At 44.2% G+C, this 27,363-nt stretch overlaps 1 protein-coding gene across 1 annotated transcript; it reads left to right on the plus strand.

Moving 5' to 3' along the window:
- LOC118080974 (zinc finger protein 91) lies at positions 1-27,363 on the plus strand. Its single transcript, XM_060270945.1, has 14 exons — positions 1-243; positions 1,039-1,106; positions 3,135-3,261; positions 3,885-3,998; positions 4,878-5,000; positions 5,608-5,709; positions 6,699-6,788; positions 9,238-11,189; positions 18,045-18,330; positions 18,917-19,024; positions 19,185-19,265; positions 21,122-21,223; positions 21,488-21,589; positions 22,582-27,363. The coding sequence occupies exons 2-14, from the start codon at positions 1,086-1,088 to the stop codon at positions 24,693-24,695; spliced, it is 5,322 nt and encodes a 1,773-aa protein (XP_060126928.1). The 5' UTR covers positions 1-243; positions 1,039-1,085; the 3' UTR covers positions 24,696-27,363.

The raw sequence follows: 27,363 nt of genomic DNA on the forward strand, positions 1-27,363 counted from the left end.
GGAAAAGCGGTGCAACATCAAAAGGGGCACTTCCAAAACATCAGCCCGCATAATTTATATATATAAATTATATATATATATTAAAAAAAACCCTCCTGGGAGGCATAAAGCCGAGAAGGGCAGGAACTGCAGATGTAGGAAGGAGGAAGAAAGAGATCCAACAAGAAAAGGGGAGGGAGGGGAAAACGGAAAAGGGGGATCGGCTGGTCAGGGATGCAGCTGAGCAGGGAGTGTGATCCGCTGGTGAGAGAGGGGAAAAGGGGCGAAGTGTGTGGTGGACGGGAGGGGGAGGGGGAGAGGGAGAGATCTACATATCTAGACACCCCCAATATTGTAAATCTGTGCATTGGAAAAATAATTTCCTGAGGCTTCTGCCTCAAAGCTGATCTCAAAGGGGGAGAGGGTTTTTAATGTTGTCCTCTGCATTTATATTTTTTTCCACTTTGGACTAGACTAGAGGCACATGGTAAATGTGTGGTGTGGTGTGGTGTGTTTTGTGTGTGTGTGTGTGTGTGTGTGTGTGTGTGTGTGTGTGTGTGTGTGTGTGTATTATCCCTGAGCCCATGCTCTAAGGCAGGGGTTGCCAACCCTGAAGAAACCTTGACTGGTGTTCAGTTTTTTAAGTTGGTGCTAGACTGCTGAGCAACTAAAGAAAGAAAAGCGCTTTGCACATGCATAGAGGCCTATGTTTAGCTGCTCACAACGTATAGCCTTGGCCTGGAAACCCCCCACCCCCCAAATGTGGGAACGAAAGGCCTGTGAGCCCAGGCTCCAGGGAAGCCCTGCACTCTGCCTCCTTAACTGCTCGCAACTGCCATGGTTCAAAAACCCCAACATCCTTGGAATGGAACCCCTGACCTTAAGACCCTTGTTGTTTTTTATCCTTCCTCACGGACTCAAGCTTGACTCATCATCCGTTGCAAGATCCCTGTTACAATATAACCACCTCGCTTTTCTCACGATACATTTGGGTTGATACTTTTATATCTACGTAGGGCACAGCCCCATGTAACCTTGTCGCTTTCCCACGTCTCGCAGGAGCATCATCCCCACCTGGCCGCCCTCTGAGGGAAGCGGAAGCTGCGATGGACACAGAGATGCCTCAGGTGTGTGTGTGTCGGGGGGGGACTGGGCTGGGGGGGTGTACCTGGGAGAGGGGCAAGTCCAAGAGGAATCTGGACCCTGAGAAACAGAGCTCAGGGCCCAGATTCCTCTGTTCTGGCTGAGTTGAGCGGGGGTGCTGTCATTCAGTTTCAGCATCCAGAAAGCAAAATCCCTTGGCATCTTGTACAGTCAAAGGGATGCAGAAGTAGGACTGGCCCCAGGTGTGCCTAGGATGGGACAGCAATTGGTACCCGCTTCCTGCAACAATAAATAAATAAATAAAACTTCGAGCTGAAAATAAAATCTCAGGATAGGGCTGAGCTAAATGTGATTTGGGCAGTTCATAGACAGATTCCTGTACTGGATTTTTGGGTGGGGTGGGGGAATAGCAGCCAAAGCATATACCCCCCCCATGCCAAATAAAGGACTGTGGTGCAGAGGGAGGGGATTTCACTATGTTTGGTACGTTTCCGCCCTGAGGGTAACTTTGGGAGACAGGGTGATATTAGGACAATTGCATTAAGGCGTTAATCCCACCTTCCCCCAGCACTGCTACCCTGATCCAAATTGGCAGGTGCAGGCAATAACACTATTTTTTTTTAAAGTTGTAGGAGACCCGGTTGTAGGTCTGCCATGCTGATATCTACTTGAATGCTCAGTGGCCTCAAAAGCAACCCGTGGTCTGTCTTCTTCTTAAGCTTAGTTTACAGGGTTGTAAGGATTGCAGAGGAAATGGGTGAACCCCAGCTAAGTCAATTTTGAGGGTAAAAGTCAGTGAATTCATCCATCTATTCCTCCGAGTGTGACTAACAATGGATATCGGCCATTGGACATAGATTGCCTGGCTGTTTTTATTTAGGCAATTTATTTGCTGCCCTTCTGCAAAAGGACTTTCAGTGCGGTGTACAATTTAAAGCATAAGTGACAGAAGTCACAAAAACCAAACAAACCTTGTTGCTTCTAGACAACATATTTAGCAAGCATGTCTCCTGATTTGTTTGTGAGATTAGAGGACATGGGCTATTTAATGAGCAGTCGCACATTTATGGGGAGGTTCGATGACACTGCATCAAAGGAAGTGTTGTCCCACACTTTCCCGTATTTTCCCCATCCTTATTACAAAACATGATCTTTTTTTGGGGGGGGGGAGCCAGGTCTCTGTGCAGGACCTGCCAATCAACCATAATTGTGCAATCTGAATTTACCAGTACAGTCCTACCTTGGAAGTTGAACGGAATTCGTTCCGGAAGTCCGTTCGACTTCCAAAACGTTTGGAAACCAAAGTGTGGCTTCTGATAGGCTGCAGGAAGCTCCTGCAGCCAATTGGAAGCAGCTGAAGCTGGCAGGGCATTCGGCTTCTGAAAATCGTTTGAATACTGGAACACTCACTTCTGGGTTTCGATCGTTCAGGAGCCAAGGCATTCGAGATCCAGGGTATGACTTTATGTTATTGGATCCCATGCATAAATAGCAGCCGCCCAGAATAAGGTTACCAGATGTCCCCGTTTCCCGGCCTGGATTTACAAATCAGTTTTGAAATATACTCGGAGTCGAGAGTGAATTTCATGCTCTTTGGAGAAGAAGAGAAGAATGGCTCTTTCCCCAAAACCATCTGCTTATATACATTATTTACACAATGGGCCTAGCGTGATTGGCTACTTCAGGACTACACCTGTGGGCCAATCAGGTTGTGGATTGACTTCTGCCAGCAGCCTGATTGGCTGTTCCTGCAGTCCAATCAGGTTGCTGATTCACTTCCACCTGGAGTTGGATTGGGTGGCTCCTGCGGACTAATCAGACTGCTGATTCTGGATCCTATTGTTCTAGGATTCAGCTCAGTACATAACAAGTTTCCTGACAAAATCCATCTGTTTAGTAGGAAGTTGAAAAGTTTCCCCGGATTCATTGAAAAAAATCTGGTTACCTTAGCCTAGAAGCATCCCAAGTCATAGTTATCTGTAGCAACAGGCAACTTAGTATTTGCCTCACACTTTTCCTAAATGTTGCTACGGTATTTCCTTTCTTTCCAGGGCCGTGTGGCTTTTGAGGATGTGGCTGTGTATTTCACAGAAAGCGAGTGGACTTTATTAGATACACAAGAAAAGGCTTTGTACCGGAACGTCATGCAAGAAAATTATGGGCATGTGGCCTCTTTATGTAAGTGCCCTTTTTCTCAACTTTTGATAGGAAATGTAATACTCTTCCCTCCCCTCCACCCCTTTCATTCAGAAATTCGTTTCAACACACACTTCTGATGGTGTGGGACTTGTTCTAGGAGCGAGGTACTCGTATCTTGTAGCACAGAAAGCAAAGTATTATAATGTGCTATTAGTATACTGTTAGTTCCTAACATTGAAAAGATATCTTTTGGGGGTGGATGAGCTCTTAGTTGTTGTTTTTTACTTTTACTTTTCTTATTTGTATTTGTTAATGTTTTGAAATCCAATCAAAACAATTTGGGGGGAAAACACATAAAAGATAATCATTAAAATAATAAACTGTAATAGAAAAAAATCTATTAAGATACGGTTCATAAAAAACAATAGAAACTTTAAATACAGGCTCATTGAGTGAACTTGCCCTGTGCTTACTTCAAATCCTTAATTCCCCACAATTTCTTCTTCTTTATTTTTTTGTGTCAATTTTTATATGGAAGCATTTGGTAGCCAGTGCAGTCCTGCCAAAATTGGTATTACATGCTCTGACTATCATGCTCTGGGCAGAACCATCTTCGAAGGCAGCCCCACATATTACTTGAGTTTCTTCTGTTCCCTGGGCAGGTTTTCGAGTTGTCAAACCCAACTTGATCTCCCAGCTTGAGCAAGAGGAAGACCCATGGATCCCAGACCAACCAATTGTGGAGGAAAAGGAGATCATTTTGGAGCCTGACACAGGTGGGGAAGCTGAGACACCATTCCAATACATAGTGAATCCAGTACAGTGGTACCTCTGGTTATGAACTTAATTCGTTCCGGAGGTCCATTCTTAACCTGAAACCATTTTTAACCTGAGGTACCACTTTAGCTAATGGGGCCTCCTGCTGCCGCCGCGCCGCTAGCGAGCAATTTCTGTTCTCATCCTGAGGTAAAGATCTTAACCCGAGGTACTACTTCTGGGTTAGCGGAGTCTGTAACCTGAAGTGCTTGTAACCCGAGGTGTTTGTAACCCAAGTGTCAGAGAGAGGACTGGCAGGAAGCAGACCTCTCTCCCAACACGCACAAACTGGCAAGACGGGACAGAGTGCAGCAAGGCAGGAAGGAGGTTCCAGGGCTCTAGCAGCATCCTGGAGCCTCTGGAGATAGAGGAAAGGGGAAGGAGGTTCCAAGGCTCTAGCAGGATCCTGGGAAGCAGAGAAGAAGGGGCGGAGCCAGCTTCAACAGAGGGTGGAAAGGAGGGGGAAGAACCAACGGCACCTGAGGAGAAAGGTTTGACACAATGGGGATCCGTAGCGCCGGTAGGAGGGGTGTTTTGGGGGCCAGTCTTAAAGGCTGGGTCAGAGCCTGCCAGACGCCATTGCGGGCTTCTGCCCCACGCTGAGCAGACATGATTTGAGACATCTCGGCACTGTATATAGAAGGCACAATAAAACTCTGAAAATCCAGAAGGTGTGTGGAGTGCTTACTCGGGAGTAGCCAGCACCCATCCGTGACACCAAGGTACCACTGTAAACATTGGGCTAAACTCTGGAACACAATTTTGGGTTCTGCCCCTGTCTAGAGTGATGAAATGCCCCTCTTAACCATACTCTTTCTCACATATTTCCTGTCAACCAGAGATTCCTGATGTGATAATAAAGCAAGAAGAAGAAGAAGAAGAAGAAGAAGAAGAAGAAGAAGAAGAGGAAGAAGAAGAGCAGCTTTGGGTTCTGGACCACCAGTGGCAAAAGACCTTCCCAGGTACTGCCAGATCAGGTGAGGGGTGGAAATTAGGACCAAGAGGATGGCCGGACGGCATGTTGCTTTGACATGATACAAATAATAAAGAGGATGCAAGATGAACAAACACCAATGAAAGCCAGCAATAATAATAATAATAATAATAATAATAATAATAATAATAATAATAATGCTGCAACCACAATAAGAAACATCCTAAAAAATAAAAAATAGTGAGCGTTAAAAAACAAAACAAAATCCAGGAGGAGGAGGAGGACCACAAATAGTTACGGTAAGATAGCAATTGCATCCATCCTCCAAAGGCCAAATTGGAAAGTTTTGATGACCTTCTGCTACAGCGTTGAGAAGGGGGAAGATGAACTTCCCTAGGCAGGTTACAACCAGATTACAAATCAGGGGAGAGATCTGATAAGTCAAATGATAAGTAACTCTAGAACAAAACCCTTGCGTTGCAGGGGGCTAGAATAGATGACCCTCAGGGTCCCTTCCAACTTTACAGTTCTATTCTGATTCTCTAGTTGTGCTCTACATCTAAGGTAGGCTGTTGGAATATTGCACCTGAACACTTCGTTTTTACCTCTCCTTTCCCCTACCCCCTTTGATTCAGGATACCCCGACCTCGTAATAAAGCAAGAACGGGAAGAGGAGCCATGCGTCCCAGAACACCCAGGAGCTGACGAAAATGCAAATGCTGTCGCGGATCAGTCAGGTGTGGTTACAGTTCATCTGATTTGGGGTTCACCACCGAATCCTTAATTTTAAAGGGTTTACGTGGGCATTTCTCCCCAGGGCCCTCGCTCTTGTTCCAGGTGCACAAGGCGATCATGGGAACATAGCAAGTTTCTCCCTGATCCGATCCCAGACCATTCCCACGCTCCCTTTGCCCAGCTCAGTATTTTCTCCTCCGATCACCAGTAGTTCTCCAGGGGCACAGCCTGGGTTCTTTTTCAGACCTATTGGGAATGACTGGGACTTTTCTGCATAAAGACTGGGATGGTACAGTCCCTTTCAAACCAGGCCTCCTGGGTCCTTGCAACCCGGAACTGTCCAGATGTTTCAGCCCCTGCCAGCACAACTGTCCTGGCTGAAGCTTGGCCTGGGATCCAAACCTGATCTAAAAGTCTTATCAATCACGGCTGCCAGACTTTTATATGCACGAAAATGGAAGGGCACATCATTACTAACAGTGGAAGAATGGCTGTTAAAACTGACGGACTTAGCTGAGATGGTGAAGCTGATGTGTTTGATCAGAGAAAAGGCACTTTTGTTAAAGATTGGAAACTTCTCTTAGACTTTTTGTGTGAAAAAGAAAATGAGGATTGAAGATAATGTTTGTTTATAGAAAGTGGCTTTGTTGGGTGTTATATTGGATTGGACAAAGTGAATCTTGTTTTTACATAGCAGACAGAGGAAGAATAAGAAGTTCTTTGTTTTCTATCTTATCCTTCTATCTTTCTCTTTTAACCTCTTTTCTACTTTTAACATTTTCTTTCTTTTTCTTTCTCTATTTCTTTCTCCCATCCCACCCCTTTTGTGATTTTATTGTATCTAGAAGATAAAAGACTTGGTGGTTTTTTTAAGGGAGAAGATATTAGGTTTTGTATTTTCTCTGTAAGCCTTAATAAAATTTATTTTTTTTTAAAAATAGAAGTCTTAAAAATTTATAAAACCTTCTCTAATCTCCTTCCTCCTAAACAGGATTTCCTGGTATAATAATAAAGCTGGAACTGAAAGGAGAGACCTGGACCCAAGATTTCCAAGAAACTGAGGAAAGGGCAACTGTTTCAGGTGAGGCAAACCACAGTGCCACCAGCAGGATCGGGAAGAACCGTGACAGGAAGCTAGTCTCCCCTTGCCAAATAAAAAGCGGGTGCCTGGGAGACTAAGAAAAGGCTAAAGTGACATAGACATACCATCACCGTGCCTTTTCCCTTTTGGGTGCCAGGGCCCTGAGGCAGAGAGGGGAGAAGATCTGCTATGCCCTTTTATTGTTATTATTTCTTTGTTTATTAAATTTGCATGCCACCCTTCATCTGTAGATCTCAGGGCGATTCACAGCATAAAATTACAATATTAAAAACCACAGAATACATAAGAAAAATAAGAAAAACCAACCAATAATAATAAGGATAATAATTTTTATTTGTATCCTGCCCTCCCCAGCCAAAGCTGGGCTCAGAGCGGCTAACATCATATAAATAAGACAATATGCACAATACAATATGCAAATAAAATAACATTCAATGTTCATTAAAATAATATAGAATAATATTAAATATCAGCATTTCAAATTAAACAGAAATCCACCCTTAACAGTTACAATAAGTAATTTCTAAACTCCAATCAGTAAAACGCAGCAAACCAAGAGTGCACAATGTAATACAATACAAAATAATAATAATAATAATAATAATAATAATAATAATAATAAAATTTATTATTTATACCCCGCCCATCTGGCTGGGTTTCCCCAGCCACTCTGGGCGGCTTCCAACCGAATATTAAAACAGTACAGCATTAAACATTAAAAACTTCCCTAAACAGGGCCGCCTTCAGTTGTCTTCTAAAAGTAAAATAGTTACTTATTGCCTTGACATCTGCTGGGAGGGCGTTCCACAGGACGGGTGCCACTACCGAGAAGGCCCTCTGTCTGGTTCCCTGTAACCTCACTTCTCGCAATGAGGGAACCACCAGAAGGCCCTCGGTGCTGGACCTCAGTGTCCAGGCTGAATGGTGGGGGTGGAGACGCTCCTTCAGGTATACAGGACCGAGGCCGTTTAGGGCTTTAAAGGTCAGTACCAACACTTTGAATTGTGCTCGGAAACGTACTGCGAGCCAGTGTAGATTTCTCAGGACCGGTGGTGTTACGTGGTCCCGGCGGCCACTCCCAGTCACTAATCTAGCTGCCGCATTCTGGATTAATTGCAGTTTCCGGGTCACCTTCAAAGGTAGCCCCACGTAGAGCACATTGCAGTAGTCCAAGCGGGAGATAACCAGAGCATGCACCACTCTGGCGAGACAGTCTGCGGGCAGGTAGGGTCTCAGCCTGCGTACCAGATGGAGCTGGTAGACAGCCGCCCTGGACACAGAATTGACCTGCGCCTCCATGGACAGCTGTGAGTCCAAAATGACTCCCAGGCTGCACACCTGGTCCTTCAGGGGCACAGTTACCCCATTCAAGACCAGGGAGTCCTCCACACCTGCCCGCCTCCTGTCCCCCCAAAATAGTACTTCTGTCTTGTCAGGATTCAACCTCAATCTGTTAGCCGCCATCCATTCTCCAACCGCCTCCAGGCACTCACACAGGACCTTCAGAGTGCAGAGACTGGAGGGTGGGGCAAGGCAGGTGGAAGAAGGCCTTGCCTGATGGGAGTCTCTCCCCTCACTGTCTCCCCCCTCTTCCCACATTTAAAAGGGCTTTGGGCGCCAATCAGCCAAAGGCCTGGTTGAAGAGGAACATGTTTGCCTGGCACCCAAAGGTGTATAATGAAGGCGCCATGTGAGCTTCCCTGGGGAGAGAATTCCACCTCCTTTTTGTCCTGGAAGTTCCAGTCAAACGGCACTGGCAGCATCGATCCAAGTGAGGATCCCTTCTGGTTCTCTCTAAAGATCTGCACAGAAGGTGTAGAAAAGCTGTACAGAAAGGATATCCATAACCATCACTGCTTGGTCAGGTTCGGGGCTTTTTTCGAGCTGGAACTCGCCAGAACTCGGTTGCGGCTCCTCTCAGTTGGGCGCCATTGCCATTATAAGCAAACAAGAGAGGTGTTTGTGGTGAGTCTCGGTAGACCTCTTTTTCTATAAAAATAGCACTGGTCTGGTTGTCCCTTATGGAAGGCAAATTACATATCTTTATCAAGTAAACTAAACAGTGAATTGCCACACATTTCGGTTGATGACTTCTTTCCTCAGGAGACAAACTAAGGCAATACAGTGTTACCTCAGTTTACAAACACAATTGGTTCCGGAAGTGCGTACTTAACCTGAAGCAAACTTTCCCATTGAAAGTAATGGAAAGTGGATTAATCTGTTCCAGACGGGTCCGCGGAGTACCTAACCTGAAGCGTACTTAACCTGAAGCGAACTTTCCCATTGAAAGTAATGGAAAGTGGATTAATCCATTCCAGATGGGTCCGTGGAGTACTTAAACTGAAAATACTCAAACCGAGGTGTACTTAAACCGAAGTAAGACTGTATATCTCTTACTGCTATCACAATTCTCTGTTTATCCAAACAGGCAATAGGTACATGAAAGAGGAAGGCTACTTCCCACCGGAAAGTGCTCATCAAGTGGAAACGGATAAGACACTCTTGGGAACTGCCAAGGAGAGAATCTTCCAGTATCCAAAGAAGGCCGAGGTCTCTGTGAACGAAGGCCAAGTAGAGAGGCGCCAAGGAAATGCCTCTGGAAAGAGAACGGGAAAGACTTTATCTCGTGGGGGAAGTGGCATCAATGAAACCAAACTCCAGAAGAGAATCCATAAGTCTGGGAGAATGCTTAAAAAAGGAGAGGAACCATATAAATACCTAGATGACGAAAAGAGATCTGGTTGGAGATATTACCTGATGACCCATGGGAAAAGCCACGCAGGAGAGAAACTATATACATGCTTAGTCTGTGGGAAAAGATTCTTTCGGAGATCACACCTTATTAGACACAAGCTGAATCATACAGGGGAGAAACCATATACATGTTCAGTCTGTGGAAAAAGCTTCAATCAAAGATCCCATCTTATTAGCCATGAAAGGACCCATACAGGGGAAAAACCGTACCCATGCTCTGTCTGTGGTAAAAACCTGAGTCGTAAGGCACTCCTTATTAGACACGAGAGAATTCATACAGGAGAGAAGCCTTACAAGTGCTCTGAATGTGGTAAAAGCTTCTGTCAGAGCTCTGGCCTTGTTGCGCACAAGATCACCCACACAGGAGAGAAACCATATGTGTGTTCAGTCTGTGGGAAAAGCTTTAGTCGCAAAGCAAGCCTTATCAGACATGAGAGAATTCATATGGGTGAGAAACCATATACATGTCCAGTCTGTGGTAAAAACTTCAGCCAGTGCTCCGGCCTCCTTCAGCATGAAAGAATTCATACAGGAGAGATCCCGTATAAGTGTTCTATCTGCGGGAAAAGTTTCAGTCGTAAAGACTGCCTTCTGGGGCACAAGGGAACCCATACGGGAGAAAAACCATATTCATGCTCTATCTGTGGGAAAAGCTTCAATTGGAAAAGTTACCTGGCTGTCCATGAGAGAAGCCATAATGAAGAAAAGTCGTATATATGTGCAATCTGTGGGAAAAGCTTCAACCAAAGATCCAATCTTCTTAGCCATGAAAAAACTCATACACAAGAAAAAACGTACACGTGTTCTATCTGTGGTAAAAGCTTCATTCACAAAGTAAGCCTTATTAGACATGAACGAGTCCATACTGGGGAGACACCCTATAAATGTTCGGTATGTGGAAAAGGTTGCAGTGGGAGAACTAATCTTATTTCACACGAAAGAACTCACACGGAAGAAAGGCCTTATGCCTGCTCGTTCTGTGGGAAAAGTTTCAAGCAAAGATCCAACCTCACGAGCCACGAAAGAATTCACACTGGAGAAACTCCCTTTATGTGCTCAGTCTGTGGTAAAAGCTTCAGCTGTAAAGCAAATCTTCTTGGACACATGAGAACCCATACAGGGGAGAAACCGTATTCGTGCTCAGTTTGCGGGAAAAGCTTCGGTAATAAATCACAAGTGGCCATACACGAGAGGATTCATACAGGGGAAAAACCATACACCTGCTCAGTCTGTGGGAAAAGATTCAAACACAGAACGAGCTATACCGAACACCAAAAGATCCACACGCAGGAAAAACCATACACATGCTCAGTCTGTGGCAGAAGCTTCAGTCGTAAGGAGCACCTGATTATTCATGGGAGAATCCACACCGGAGAGAAGCCATATTCATGCTCAGTCTGTGAGAAGAGTTTCAAGCAAAAGTCAAGCCTTACTTCACATGAGAGAAGCCACACAGGAGAGAAACCACATACATGCTCAGTCTGCGGGAAAAGTTTCAATCGACGATCAAACCTTATTCACCATGAGAGAATTCACACAGGAGAAAAACCACACCAATGCACCATCTGTGACAAAAGTTTCCGGAGTAAAGCATATCTGAGGAGACATGAGAAAATCCATGTCAGATAAGGCAATCCATATGGGAGGTGGGGCAGCGATATGGGGAGAGAAAATTGAAGTTGGTAAAAGATGATTAAATAGAAAGAAATTATATATATATGTAACTCTAAACCACAGTATAGCACTATAGGAGTGAGTCTGTGTGGCCGGCAGAAAGGGTTTGGAAAATTACACTTCTAGTTTTGTTTGTTTTTTACTGTCCACAGTTACTTGATTTGTTCAAGGCAAGGCAAGAACTGTTAGCTCTTAACTATGTTCTTAGCATAATATTAACTATGGTTTTTAGGGAGATATGCCAAGATTGTAAACCACAGTTTGGTCAGCTTATTTCCCTGAACCAGTTAAGATTAACCACAGTTTACTTAGGTTCAAATTTAACCTCGGCTGAAAATGGAAGGAAAGCTTCCCAGATGCTCCTTGTGGCTGCTCCGGAGGAGAGGAGTGGGGGCCCCAAAGTTTGTGCACGTAACACTAAACTATAGTTTGGCATTATGTGTGACCCAGGCCAGTGAATATAAGAGCTCCAGCTGTGGCAAAAATATCAGTCGTATACTGCCTCTTTGGCAACACTTGGAGCATTAGTTCTAGAGCAAATTACAAAAAAATGTAAAGGTTTGCAACCAATCTCTACAAATCTCATAACCGTCTCTCATGTTCCATAAATAAGAAACAAATATTAGGGCAAAGTATTAAGAGGAAAAATCAGGATGCAGAAAAAGGCATATGCTGAAATGATATATACCATATTAAATAATGAAATTTCCCCCAAAGAGATCTGAAGTACTGTGCCTATAGTATAATTGTACATACATTTCAGGACTGATAATATTTGTGGTCCATGAACTGTTTCAGTTCCGTAACAGCAAAATTTCTATTTGATGTATGCACCCTTCTAATAACAAATCCTGCTTCTTGCCCTGTTTATTTACACTGAATTCTAGAAGCTTTTTCTTTTAGCTATAAAGTATTCTGATGTAGGGTTTATAAAACAACATTGTTTTGTTTCACTTTGACTAAATCTATCTTTGAGTCTCTTATGTAACTTATTAAATAAAGTGTTTGACAATTATGTATTTTGTGATCTAGCCACTGTGGAACCTGCATAGATTCACAGAATTGTAGAGTTGGAAGGGACCTCAAGGGTCATCTAGTCCAACCCCCTGCAATGCAAGAATCTTGGCTGAACAATCTATGACAGAGGGTCATCCAACCTCTGCTTAAAAACCTCCAAGGAAGGAGAGCCCACCACCTTCTGAGGGAGACAGTTCCACTGTTGAACAGCACTTACTGTCAGAAAGTTCTTCCTGGCGTTTAGTTGGAATCTCCTTTCTTGCACCTCGAATCCATTTGGTATGCAGGAGAAAATAAGCTGGGTCCATCTTCCACGTGACAGCCCGTTTAATCTTTAGGTCCTATCTCCTCTCAGTCTCCTCTTATCCAGGCTAAGCAGTCCCAACTCCCTTAACCGTTCCTCTTGACCTGATTATTTGTGGATCGCATACCCTCCAACATTTCTCTGATGAAAATAGGGACGTCCCATTCCATAATGATAATTCTACTTTTTATACCATACACATTTGACTGGGTTGCCCCAGCCATTTTGTGTGGCTTCCAATATATATAAAAACATAATAAAACATTTTTAAAAGCCTTCCCTAAACAGGACGGCTTGGGGGTAAGATAACTCCATACCCTCCAACATTTCTCCAATGAAAATAGGGACGTCCTAAGGAAAAGTGGAACATTCCAGGATCAAATCAGAAACCAGGCAGCTTCTCTAAATCTGGGACGTCCCTGGAAAATAGGGGCACTTGGAGGGTCTAGGATTCTCTCTCCCCTTCATCTATGATAATGAAAACACAGAACTAGATGGTATTTTTGGTTCAGCTACTAAGGGACCCAGGTGGCGCTGTGGGTTAAACCACAGATCCTAGGGCTTGCTGATCAGAAGATCAGCAGTTCGAATCCCCGACAGGGTGAGCTCCCGTTGTTTGGTCCCAGCTCCTGCCCACCTAGCAGTTCGAAAGCATGTCAAAGTGCAAGTAGATAAATAGGTACCGCTCTGGCGGGAAGGTAAACGGGAGCCAGTGTAGTGTAGTGGTTAAGAGCGGTAGACTCGTAATCTGGGGAACCGGGTTTGCGTCTCCGCTCCTCCACATGCAGCTGCTGGGTGACCTTGGGGTAGTCACACTTCTCTGAAGTCTCTCAGCCCTACTCACCTCACAGAGTGTTTGTTGTGGGGGAGGAAGGGAAAGGAGAATGTTAGCCGCTTTGAGACTCCTTAGGGTAGTGATAAAGCAGGATATCAAATCCAAACTCTTCTTCTTCTTCTTCTTCTTCTTCTTCTTCTTCTTCTTCTTCTTCTTCTTCTTCTTCTTCTTCTTCTTCTTCTTCTTCTTCTTCTTCCGTGCACTGCTCTGGTTCACCAAAAGCGGCTTAGTCATGCTGGCCACATGACCTGGAAGCTGTACGCTGGCTCCCTTGGCCAGTAAAGCAAGATGAGCGCCGCAACCCCAGAGTCATCCATGACTGGACCTAACGGTCAGGAGTCCCTTTACCTTACTAAGATAAAAAGGTGAATGAGCTCTGGATGGTTAAGTCCAGTCAAAGGCAACTATGGGGTATGACAATCCCACTAACCAAACAAATCGGAAGCCACCTAGAGTTGCTGGGGCAACCCAGCCAGATGGGCAGCATATCAGCAAATATTATTATTATTATTATTATTGGCCAACTTCCTTCTAAGGTGGAATATCCAAGTGTGCTCAATCTCAGGGGATGAGTTACAGGTAGGTAGCCGTGCTGGTCTGACGTAGTCGAAACAAACTAAGTATGTCATTGGTATGAGCTTTCGTGTGCATGCACACTTCTTCAGATACCGGTACTTCAGGGGATGAGATTGCTTCATTCTGGAAAGCAAGAAACGCAGAGGGAAGGAGAGGGAGGAAGATTGCAGACCCCTCCTCCACCCCTCCTCATCCATCCTCTCCCCTCCCTTCTTCCATGAGCTCAGGCAGGCAGCAAGACTGAGTACGGTGCCTCGTTTTGCCAGGAGTCTGGTCCCGACTTCAGTCACATGGCGCGGAAGTGGGGAAACAAGCCTCCACAGGGGGCTTCCAACACACACAAACCCCACCGTAAGAGAATAGCAGCTGTGCGGTGGGTGCAACGTCGACCCGGGTCTGTTGGCGAAGAAAACGAACCCCAAATCAAAAACGCCACTCGCGGGGGAGCCGGGGAGGCAAATGAGAATGGTTGGTGCAGGATCGAGCTGGAGAAGAAAGATCCAGGAACGAGAGGAAGGGTAGGGGGAGAAAGTGGAGTGAGCCCTGGGCAGGGAAGCAAGCGGGCTGGTTGAGAAGAGGAAGGGGAAGGGGAAGGAAGAAAGAAAGAAAGAAATAAAGAAAGAAAGAAAGGGGGACGACGGTGGCTGAGACTGGCTGGAGACAAACATCTGGGGCTCAGAAGTGGTTGGAGGGGGGTTTATTTCTTAGGTGACGCGTATTTGTTTTGTCCCACTGGCCGCTTCTAGGTAAACAGGCTTTGCAGGGATTTATTTATACAAAAGCCTGCAGGATCTAGCATTTGTAGAACCTGAGATGTTTCTCCCTCTTTCTTGGAAAATGCTTCTCTCTCTCTCCCCTCCCCCTAAATTCTGCAGACTACCATGTTATCAGAGGTGAAAAATATGGGAAGAATTGGGACGTCTTTACACACCAGGGACAGACCTTCTCTTACCTTTGTCTGTCATACCCCCCTAAAGGGCCAGACAATAAGGATTTTGGCACAGATGACATAGGTGTAATCTGAGCTAGCTTTGAAGGAAAGGGCTTGAGGCTCCCCTTTTCGTTTTTTTGTTTGTTTTTTGCGTTCTGCTCTCAGCTCCCTTGAAAAACAACAATTCCTCTCCATCTCTTCCGTTCTCACAATAGAGGGATTCTTCTCCCAGCGTTGGCAGTTTGCAAAATATAAATGGTAAGAGCAGAAGAGGATGAGAAACGGGATCAAAGTCTGTTTAGGGTCTCACTCAGGCCCTGGGGACGCCGCCAGGTTAGTAGAATAACAGTAAATGAAGAAGAAAAGAGAAGAATATAAAAATATCTTGGTGAATAATAACTATGCTCACCAAGATGGCCTGATTGAATTTCTAACAGCTGTAACTCAAATATGTATCTGGGGAAACATTTGTTCATTTCCTGACATACATACAGTATTTGCATGCTGCTGCTGTAACCCACTTTTGAATGAAGCTGCAACTCAACCCAGTAGTTGAAGATTAATGACTTGAAGTACAGAAAGGAACCCTTCTAAAGAGCTCCAGTTGCTTTGATGCTTAAAGGGGGAAAATTTATTAAGATCAAATAAAAAACTCTGATCCCAATAAATCTGTGACGAACACAAAGCAATAAATCATTAAAATCAGAGAGTTTCTATGGTTCACAGGTTATAAACTTGAGGCACACCTGGAATAACTTTATAAAGCTGTGCCCGTGATTTTACCAAAGGTGCATTGCTGCTTGTCTTAATTTATATTAAATATTATATTAAAGCAAGAGCTGTTTGATGGGAAAGCAGGACATAAAACTTTTTAATAAATATTTCCTAGGCCTCAGAGCTGATATTGATTTTTTAAAAAAGATGGTGAGCCTCAGATCCCAGAAAGTCCAGCGCCAAATTAAACCTCACATTCTTACTCAGCCGGCTGCATCGTTTAAGCGGTTGGATTCTGAACTGCTAGGCAATTTTGACATCTGAAGGGAGCCCTGTTCAGGGAAAGTTTAGTGTGTGATGTTGTATTGTGCTTTTACTATTTTGTGTTGCGAGCTGCCCAGAGTGGCTGGGCAACCCAGTCAGATGGGCGGCATATAAATACATAAATTCTTATTATATTTTAAAATGGTAGCTGTCTTGGAATAGAACTTCTAAAGTGGCTTGCATAGTTTCTCTTGCTTTCTCCTCGCAAGATTTTGTTGTCCCATAGGAGGACAAACCATATAATATTACCCGCAACCCTTCGTCTTGCTTTCTCATTGTTGCTCTCTGATTGCAAACGCCTCTCTCTCTCTCTCTCTCTCTCTCTCTCCCTTCTTTGCAAAGGACATAATCCTGACTTGAAGCCCTGAGTACTTTTGCCCCATACACTTTTCCCGTTTTCAGTGCAGCACAACATTCAAGATCCTTGCTAGATGTACAGATCCTTGGAAAATGGAAATGGCTGCAACAGGGTGGCCTCAGGTATGTTACCCAAGAAGACATTCTGCTGCCTTGAGGCAGAACTGTGAATGTGCAGCAATAAAACTGCTAGCGCATGTGCAAAGCTAAGCAGGGTCTGGTCTGGTTTCAAACTGGATGGGGAACCACGTTTTGGGATTCCTACATTGAAGACTAGATGACCCTCGAAGGTCCTATCTAACTCTACAGATCTATGATTCTGTGACAAATATCCACAGATAAACATGCTGAATTTCATCACTCTCTAGAGCAGGCATCCCCAAACTTCGGCCCTCCAGATGTTTTGGACTACAATTCCTATCTTCCCTGACTACTGGTCCTGTTAGCTAGGGATCAAGGGAGTTGTAGGCCAGAACATCTGGAGGGCCGCAGTTTGGGGATGCCTGCTCTAGAGCATCAGAATATCTTCCAATAGATACTATGCACAGTTCTTTGAGCTGCTGGAATTTCTTAGACTGCCAACGTTTTCTAGTACCTTGAATTTCCCTCCACCCTTAAAGAATATGAGGGAAGTACTTGACTAGGGAGTCAAGGCCAAGGAAGATAGGAGATGAAATTCAGCAAGATCTGGGGAGGCAGGCCAAATTTCCCCACACCTGTGCCATTGTCCTTAAATTTTAAATAAGTTTCCCAGCTGTCAGAGTGCAGCCCGCTTGACCCACTAATGGCACCACCGATAGAAGGAAGAAATAGATGCCTTTCACTCTTTCTTGCGCTACCTTCATCTCAAAAGTCGTCCTCCATCGTTGTCGGAAGCTGTCATGAAAGAGCAGCAAGTGGTTAATTATCTGATTTATTATTTTCTCTTCCAGGGGAAGGGAGACTTGTTCAAGGGAGTTTAGGAACAATTGGAAGTTGCATTATATCGAGTCAGACCATTGGTTTATCTAGCCATTATGTCTACACTGACTGGCAGAGGCTCTCCAGGGTTTTAGCCAGGGGACGTTCCCAGCCCTACCTTGAGATAACCAGGGATTGAACCTGACACCTTCTGCATACAAGGCACTTCCACTGAACTGCAGCCCTTCCTCAATCTTCAGCCTCAGGTGCCAAAACACCTTGACTGGTCTTTAAGTCCAGTATTGGCTACTCTGACTGGCAGCTCAAAAAGAAGACCTATCCGTTCCAACATCCAGTTTCACACAGTGGCCAACCAGGTTTCTGAGCACAATTCAAAATACATTAAAATATCACACGACTAAAAACTTCCCTAAGCAGGGCTGTCTTTAGGTATTTTCTAAATGTCAGATAGTTGTTTATCTCTCTGACCTCTGATGGGAGGGCGTTCCACAGGGCGGGCGCCACTACCGAGAAGGCCCTCTGCCTGGTTCCCTGTAGCTTTGCTTCTTGCAGTGAGTGAACCGCCAGAACGCCCTCGGCGCTGGATCTCAGTGTCCGGGCAGAACGATGGGGGTGGAGACGCTCCTTCAGGTATACAGGACCGAGGCTGTTTAGGGCTTTAAAGGTCAGCTCCAACACTTTGAATTGTGCTCGGAAACGTACTGGGAACCAATGTAGATCTCTCAGGACCGGTGTTATGTGGTCCCAGTGGCCATTCCCAGTCACCAGTCTGGCTGCCGCATTCTGGATTAATTGCAGTTTTCGGGTCACCTTCAAAGGTAACCCCACGTAGAGCGCATTGCGGTAGTCCAAGCGGGAGATAACCAGAGCATGCAGTACTCTGGTGAGACAGTCTGCTTACCTTCAAAGGGATGGTGTAAACATTGCAGACATGATGTGTGTGAAGCATCTGAGGCGCTTGGACACGGTTTGCTTATGTTTCCCCAGGAGCTGGTGACTTTTGAAGACGTGGCCTTGTATTTCACGCAAGGGCAGTGGGCTCTGCTGGATCTGAATCAAAGAGCTATGTACAGGGAAGTCATGCAAGAGAATTACAGTCATGTCGCTTCCTTAGGTAAGGACCCCTTTGTTAGGGATATCTGAACTTAGATTGCATCCATTAATCTTCTTCTTTGGCGATCACTCGTAGCCGAGTAAGATTGTCTTCCATAAATACAGTTTTAACAATAAGTCCGTACGTGACTGTGGAGGCCAATTCTGGATCCACACGTCCTTCCACAGTGGGGACATGGGTTTCCGGGCGGGAGTTGATTATGGAGAGGGTTTGCCAAGAGTGCCTTCCTTTTAGCATGTTTCTCCCTTGCATCCTGAGTTCATCTTCAAAGCCCATGACACCTTTGGTAAAGGCTGTTCTCCAACTGGAGCGCTCGCAGGCCAGTGTTTCCCAGTTTTTGGTGTTTATATTACATTTTTTTAGATTTGCCTTGAGAGAGTCTTTAAACCACTTTTGTTGACCACCGGCATTACGCTTTCCATTTTTAAGTTGGAACAGAGTAGTTGCTTTGGAAGACGATAATTAGGCATCCGCACAATATGACCAGTCCAATGAAGTTGATGTTGAAGAATCAATAGTGCAACATGAATCTATACTTAAAGCCTGAAATTCTACTCAATAACATCTTTTTTAAAACTCTGGGCAGGCTTTCCACTTGTCAAGCCTGGTTTGATCTCCTGGCTTGAGCAAGAGCCATGGTCTGCAGAACGGCTGGGTTTGGAGGAGATGGAGGCTCCCTCAGAACAAAGCTCAGGTGAGGGAATGAAAAACAGAACTCATAAAAAGTATATATTCCTGCGAAAACTCCAGAGATTTGTACCAAATCTAGTTCTTCTCTTACTGGGTCAGAAAGCCAACCTTTGCATGACCTTTACCTCTGAATCCCAATTTTCTTACACTTTTCTCTTGATCAGGGTTTCCTGATGTGATAATAAAGCTGGAGGAAGGAGGGGGTCTATGGAATCTGCATCAGCAGGAATCCAACACCCTTGCAGGTACCAATATCTACATTTCCTTACCTGTCTGGATTTTTTCCATGTTAAATGAACAGCTGTAAGTAATTTTGCCTCATTCTGCACATTTTGCCAACTCTCTTTGTTTTTTTGCAATATTGTTTCTGTTGAGACTAACTTTTCTGAAGCCTGTGCAATGTTGTTTGTTTGTTTGTTTGTTGTTGTTGTTGTTGCTATCAACATTATTCCAGTAACAGGACGTTTGTGTTGTCACACTACTTTGTAGCCATTTCTTAAACATTTTTATTTAATTTTATTTTGGAAAAAGTATCCACAGGTTGCCCTTCCATGGAAAAAAATCAGTGTACAACAAAATATACAATTTGAATAACATACAAAATTCAATAAGAACAGGACAAAATAGTCATAAAGATGATCGGCTCACCTTGAAAAGGTTTAAACCACTGAATAGGCCTGTTGGCATAAAAAGACTGAGTGTGCCTGCTGCATCTCTGCGGGAAAAGTTTTCCACAGTATGGGGCCAGCGATGCTAAATGTCCAAATTCTAGCTGAAGCCACTCAGGCTTCCGAAACATGGGGGACAATTAATAGTGCTCCATTGGATGGTGTCTGTGATTATAGGGGGAATCTATAGTTGTTGTTGTTGTTGTTGTTGTTGTTGTTTAGTCATTTAGTTGTGTCTGACTCTTCATGACCCCATGGATCAGAGCACGCCAGGCACTCCTGTCTTCCACTGCCTCCCGCAGTTTGGTCAAACTCATGTTGGTAGCTTCGAGAACACTGTCCAACCATCTCGTCCTCTGTCGTCCCCTTCTCCTAGTGCCCTCAATCTTTCCCAACACCAGGGTCTTTTCCAAGGATTCTTCTCTTCTCATGAGGTGGCCAAAGTATTGGAGCCTCAGCTTCATGATCTGTCCTTCCAGTGAGCACGGGGCTGATTTCCTTTGGAATGGATAGGTTTGATCTTCTTGCAGTCCATGGGACTCTCAAGAGTCTCCTCCAGCACCATAATTCAAAAGCATCAATTCTTCGGCGATCAGCCTTCTTTATGGTCCAGCTCTCACTTCCATACATCACTACTGGGAAAACCATAGCTTTAACTATACGGACCTTTGTCGGCAAGGTGATGTCTCTGCTTTTTAAGATGCTGTCTAGGTTTGTCATTGCTTTTCTCCCAAGAAGCAGGCGTCTTCTAATTTCGTGACTGCTGTCACCATCTGCAGTGATCATGGAACCCAAGAAAGTAAAATCTCTCACTGCCTCCATTTCTTCCCCTTCTATTTGCCAGGAGGTGATGGGACCAGTGGCCATGATCTTGTTTTTTTTTTTTGATGTTGAGCTTCAGACCATATTTTGCACTCTCCTCTTTCACCCTCATTAAAAGGTTATTTAATTCCTCCTCACTTTCTGCCATCAAGGTTGTGTCATCTGCATATCTGAGGTTGTTGATATTTCTTCCAGCAATCTTAATTCCTGTTTGGGATTCATCTAGTCCAGCCTTTCGCATGATGAATTCTGCATATAAGTTAAATAAGCAGGGAGACAATATACAGGCTTGTCGTACTCCTTTCCCAATTTTGAACCAATCTGTTATTCCATATCCAGTTCTACCTGTAGCTTCTTGTCCCATATAGAAATATTTACATATTTTTAATTTGGAATGCAATGATCACGGCTTGTTGTTTTTGCACCTCGTTTTCCTTTAACCTCACTGCCTGCATTTTTACTTCTTCTACACCCTTCCAACGTTCAGGTTCACAGGATGCATTGCCACGAGTTCTTGTGTTAAAAGAGAGGGAGGAAAACTCTTTACCTACTTCCTCTGTTCTACATGATGTCATCACCTGTTTGTCTCACCTCTTTTTTTCCTGACTCAGGACTTCCTGGCGTTCTAATAAAGCAAGAGCAAGAAGAGGAACCAGGGGTCTTGGATGATCAGAGAACTGAGGAACGGCCCAGTGCTGCTGGCGGCCAATCGGGTGAGGGAGCCATTCGTCTACAATTCCTGGAGTGGTTTAACAGTCAATCCCTCTTCCCAGGGAATTCTGGGAATTGCAGCTCTGTGAGGGGAACAGGGGCTTCCTAACAACTCTCAGCACCCTTAACCAACTACAGTTCCCAGGATTCCTTGGGAAAAGCCACGACTTTATAAATGATATGAGAAAAGAAAAGTTGGTGTCTTTTTATTTTTTAAAAAAAGCTAGATGGTCACACCTCACATTTTCCTCTTTCCTCTAACTCAGGGTTTCCTGGTGTGATAATAAAGGTGGAACCGAAAGAGGAATCCTGCGTCCCTGTGCTCCAAACACCTGTGGGAAGCACATCTGTTTTGGGTGTCCACCCAGGTAAGAGATGGGTTCAAGTAGCTCATGATCCACAGTCAATATGTTTTGAACTTAGTTTGGTTGTAATTTTCCAGGCCAATGATGTTGACACCAATTGTAATAAAAAAAGGAGACCCTCTTCTCTTTAAGCAACATAGGAAGTTGCCTTATAGCACCACAGACCATTAGTCTATCTTTTTTTTCCAAATAATTTTTATTCATTTTCCAATATTCACAAAAATAAAATCACAAGAAACATAAAACAAAAATAAAGCATGAAAAAGAAAAACTTAACAGTTCTTACATTTTTTTACTTAACATTGTTGACGTCCTCAATTCCCCCCACACTGGGTCCATTTTAAAATCTCAATTAAGCAATTTTCATTTTGCATCTTAAATCATTCTAACACATTTTATCATTATCTCTCAACTATTCTATTCTGAAAAACGTCCACTATCCTCCATCAATAATTAATCAGTTAATCCAAACCAGAAATTATTTTTGCATCCTCTATCTTTTATTTCTCCCCTTAGCCTAAAATTTATTACCAAAAACTTTCCATAATTTCGAATATTAATTTTTCTAACATAATAACATTTAATCACTTAAAACTAAATCAGTCCCCCTTCCCCCGGATTCAGGGTCTCCCAGATGATTCAGCGAGTTCCATAAGTCACTCCAGTTTCGGACGACCATTGGTCTATCTTGATCAGTATTCACTACACTGGCTGGCAGCAGCTCTTCATATTTTCAAGCAGGGATTCTCCCCCTCCTGCTGCAACCAGCTCCCCTGCCTCCTGGTCTCCTGGAACTGACAGAGAAATGAAATGAGCAGAGGCTGGTTGTGCGCAGACGCAGCCTGAAATTGCATGGGAGAGAGACCCAGGACAAAAGTACCAGGATTCATAAAATGTTTAGAGGTGTGCATACCCCTGCAACCCCCCCCCAGAAAAAGCATTGATGTTGATAATGATGGTGATGATTACTAGTACTGCTATCTTTCTCTTAATAGGCAGCAGGTGTGAGGGAAAAGGAGAAGAGGATCTTCCAGGAAGCGCTCACCTGGTGGGAGCAAACAAGATATCCTTAGGAATTACCGAAGGGAGCATTTTGCAGTACCAAGATATCGCCAAGAACCGAGGCAGAGAAGAGAGGCATCAGAGAAATGACCTGGGAGAGAGGTCAGGAAGGGCTTTACCTTGTCGGGGCGGTGAAAAAAGTGAAACGAAAATGCAAAAGAAAATTCACAAGTATGGGAGAACTCTTCAAAAAGGAGAGAAACAATATAAGCAATTAGGTTGTGAGAAGAGAATGAATGGGAGCTGCTGCCTGATTTCTCAGAGCAAAGGCCGCAAAGGAGAAAAAATTCATGCTTGTTCAGTCTGTGGCAAAAGCTTCAAGTGGAAAAGTAACCTGATTGTCCACGAAAGAATCCATACAGGAGAGAGGCCGTATGCATGCTCAATCTGTGGTAAAAGCTTCAGCAAAAGATCGTACCGCGCTGTTCATGAGCGAATGCACACGCAAGAAAAAACATACACTTGTTCAGTGTGTAATAAGAGCTTCATCCATAAAGTCAGCCTTAGGAGGCATGAACAAGTCCACACAGGAGAGACCCCGTATAAATGCTCAGACTGTGGGAAGGGCTTTAGTCAGAAATGTAACCTCCTTTCACATGAAAGAATCCACACAGAAGAAAGGCCTTACCTGTGTTCATTCTGCGGCAAAAGTTTTAAACGAATATCAAACCTCAACAGCCACAAACTCAGCCATACGGGAATAAAAACAAATATGTGCTCGATCTGTGGTAAAAGCTTCAGTCATAGATCAAACCTTGTTAGTCATGAAAGAACTCACACTGGAGAGAAACCGTTTTCGTGCACAATCTGTGGTAAAAGTTTCGCTGACAGAAGACACCTTATTAAACACGAAAGAACCCATACAGGTGAGAAACCATATATGTGCTCAATCTGTGGCAATAGCTTTAGCCACAAATCAAATCTGGTTTGCCACGAAAGAACCCACACAGGGGAAAAACCATACCCGTGCTCAGTTTGCGGCAAAAGTTTCACAGATAGAGCATATCTTCTTAAACACCAGAGAACTCATACAGGAGATAAACCATTCAAATGCTCTGTCTGTGGGAAGAGCTTCAGTCGTAAGGATTACCTTATTAGACACAAGATAATCCATACTGGAGAGAAACCATACATGTGCTCAGTTTGTGGGAAGAGTTTCATGTGGAAAAGTTACCTATCTATCCATGAAAGAATCCACACAGGAGAGAAACCGTATACATGCTCTTTCTGTGGTAAAAGCTTCAGTGAAAAATCATACTACATTGTACATCAACAAATGCATACAGCAGAAAAAATACATGCTTGTTCCGTCTGTAGTAAAAGCTTTGTTCATAAAGTAAGCCTTATCAGACATCAGCAAGTCCACTCGGGCGAGACACCACATAAATGTTTGGTTTGTGGGAAAGGCTTCAGTCAAAAATGTAGCCTTATTTCACACACAAAAATCCACACAGAGGAAAGACCTTTCACATGCTCCTTCTGCGGCAAGAGCTTCAAGCGAAGGTCAAATCTCACCAGTCACGAAAGAATCCATACAGGAGAGGCCCCCTATGTGTGCTTGGCCTGTGGCAAAAGCTTTAATTGTAAAGCACATCTTCTCGGACATGAGAGAACTCATACAGGGGAGAAACCATATTCATGCTCGGTTTGTGGGAAGAACTTCGGTAACAAGTCACAGGTGGTTATACACGGGAGAATACATACAGGGGAAAAACCATATACTTGTTCACACTGTGGGAAAAAGTTCAAGCACAGGACAAGCTATACCGAGCATCAAAAAATCCACACGGAAGAGAAACCGTTCGTATGCTCAGCCTGCGGCAGGAGCTTCAGTCGCAAGGAGCACCTGATTATCCACCAGAGAAGCCACACGGGAGAGAAGCCATATTCATGCTCGGCCTGTGGGAAAAACTTCAAGCAGAAGTCAAGCCTTACTTCACATGAGAGAAGCCACTCGGCCGAAAGGCCACACTCATGTTCCACCTGTGGCAAAACTTTCAAGAATCAAGTATACCTGAGGAGACATGAAAAGATTCATATGAGATAAAGGTCGAAATATGTTTGAAAAGCCTCAAAAGGAGCTTCTCAACCTCGTCAGACTTTATTTAAGCATCAGAAAGGTGAGGGGTGTGTGTGTCACAAGATACAGAAGACGTTAAGGCAGAGACGTGACCCAGAAACCCATACCAGAGACAGAAATAATACATGCAATATTTAATAAAGAAGCAGTAACGTGTTTTTTCTCTCTCCCAATCATCTATAGTATTGGAATCACAGTGCTGTTCTGAATACATTTCAATATTTCAAACTTTTCCTGGGCTTGAATTTCCTAGCTCCGCCTCATAGTCTTAACAACTAATTTCCACCCGCTTCAACTTCCAGATCTGCTTTTTCAAACATTTCCATCAATTCCAGAGCACGTTTGTTCTTGTAGCTGTGTGAAAGAACTCTTGGTTTAGCTGCAGATGTGTCATCATATATAATGTATTAAAGTATTAAAGAATTTTAGAAACTTGGCTTTTGTTTACCCATGGATGCAGAAGCTGCATGGTGTAGTTCAAATGTTCTGTCATCTGTGAACGATGAAAGTATGGGGCTAAGTTATATTTTCAGCCTGCTCTCTATAGCACAGTCAAACACAGAATGGGGCAGTGCCCCACAAAAGCCAGTTTCCCCTCAGCCAGCCCCCACCTGCCTGGCACAGACTGCCAGCTGCCTCTTCCTTAGTCTCAGTGTTGCCCTCGGAGAAAGCAGGGAAGACGATGGGGGCAAAAGCTAGAATTACTTGGCTCGGCTTTTGTCATTGGCTCTCTGGTTCCACCTACTGTTAGCCTCCGGCTTTTCACTCTACCAGTTCCAACAGGCACCAGCCCACCACTGGGTATCCATAACTAAGCTCTGTCTGTCTGTGCCTTGCATTTAAAACTGAACCATACAGTCATGGCTTTCCCCAAAATGTTGCCTTATCAGCTACTAAGGGTCCTTTAAGTTGCGCCCAGGCAGGGACAGAGACGGCCAATAATGACACTGGGGGTTGAATCCAGAGAAAGAGTTTAATTCTTAATTAATTAAGAGACTCTTGGTGGTCAAGCTTCACGACAAGAGCAAAGAAACACAAATTTGCAAAGCTTCTTATACACTTCTTGGGCTCCTTTCCCCCTCCTCTGTAAATGTGCGCACGCAAGGGGGTCACAGGTTACAAATCCATATTAGGAAAATCCGTATCCTGTCCTTCTCATAAACACAAAGGGGGTCACAAGTACATATAAGGAAGATCCTCTTGTTGTGTATTAAAGTAAATCTAGTTTGTGGCTTAGATCATCATCAGATGAATTTTGAACGCTGCTATGCAAAACCTGGCAACATTGTATGTTGCAGCAGGGTTGGTATCTGAAAGCAGCAGCAGAGGTATAGAATTGTCCTGTGCACCCTGGGTACTTTTGGAGTATAGAATCATAGAGTTGGAAGAGACCCCAAGGGTCATCCAGTCCAACCCTGCCGAGCAGGAAACACCATCAAAGCATTCTTGACATATGCCTGTCAAGCCTCTGCTTAAAGACCTCCAAAGAAGGAGACTCCACCACACTTCTTGGAAGCAAATTCCACTGCTGAACAGCTCTTACTGTCAGGAAGATTTTCCTAATGTTTAGGTGGAATCTTCTTTCTTGTAGTTTGAATCCATTGCTCCGTGTCTGCTTCCCTGGAGCAGCAGAAAACAACCTTTCTCCCTCCTCTATATGACATCCTTTTATATATTTGAACATGGCCATCATATCACCCCTTAACCTTTTCTTCTCCAGGCTAAACATACCCAGCTCCCTAAGCCGTTCCTCATAAGGCATCGTTTCCAGGCCTTTGACCATTTTGGTTGCCCTCCTCTGGACACGTTCCAGCTTGTCAGTATCTTTCTTAAACTGTGGTGCCCAGAACTGGACACAGTACTCCAGTTGAGGTCTGACCAGAGCGGAATACAGTGGTACTATTACTTCCCTTGATCTAGATGCTAGTGAGAGGAATATTTAGCCCTCCTGATGCTGAGAGCCAGTGTGGTGTCCTAGTTAGAGTATCGGAGAAGGAGACCAGGGTTCAAAATTGCACTGAGCCTTGAAGCTCACGGGGTGACCTTAGGCCACTCACTGCCTCTCAGCCTAATCTACCTCGCAGGGTTTTTGTTGGAGAAAAGGGTGGGATAATGAATGAATTAATGAATGCATAGGACTACGATTCCCATAATTCCCAGCAAGCATTGGCTATGGGAGTTTGGTTCATTGGCCCCTGAAGGGAGTGAACTGCCCTTTTGTTGAAGGGTGGTATATAAATCTAATTAATAAATAAGGGTCGATGGTTCCCCAGACCTGCTCTATATGACTGTTGTGGTGAATTTGAAACTGTTATGTTATGTTTTTGTTTCGCAACCAACCTATCGAAGGGTTAACCCAGACTCCTGGTTAACTGGCAGCAACATTCCATGGGAGGCGTGGCCTGCATGGGGTTTAAATGGAAAGGGGAACCCTTATGTCAGTTGGCGGTTGAGGGTTTTTTGTGTGGGAGCTTGGGTGGTTGTGGAGAAGGTAGACTTAAGAGTAGATGAAGTAGTTGATAGGTATTCTGTTATTTGATTACCAAGAACGTTACCTGTGAAATTAAGTTTGTACCAATGTTACCAGAAAGCAACCATTAAGATTCAAGCCAATAAATATCCATCTGTAAAGTGT

The sequence above is a fragment of the Zootoca vivipara genome, chromosome 2, assembly GCF_963506605.1.
Source record: "Zootoca vivipara chromosome 2, rZooViv1.1, whole genome shotgun sequence".
NCBI lineage: Eukaryota > Metazoa > Chordata > Lepidosauria > Squamata > Lacertidae > Zootoca > Zootoca vivipara.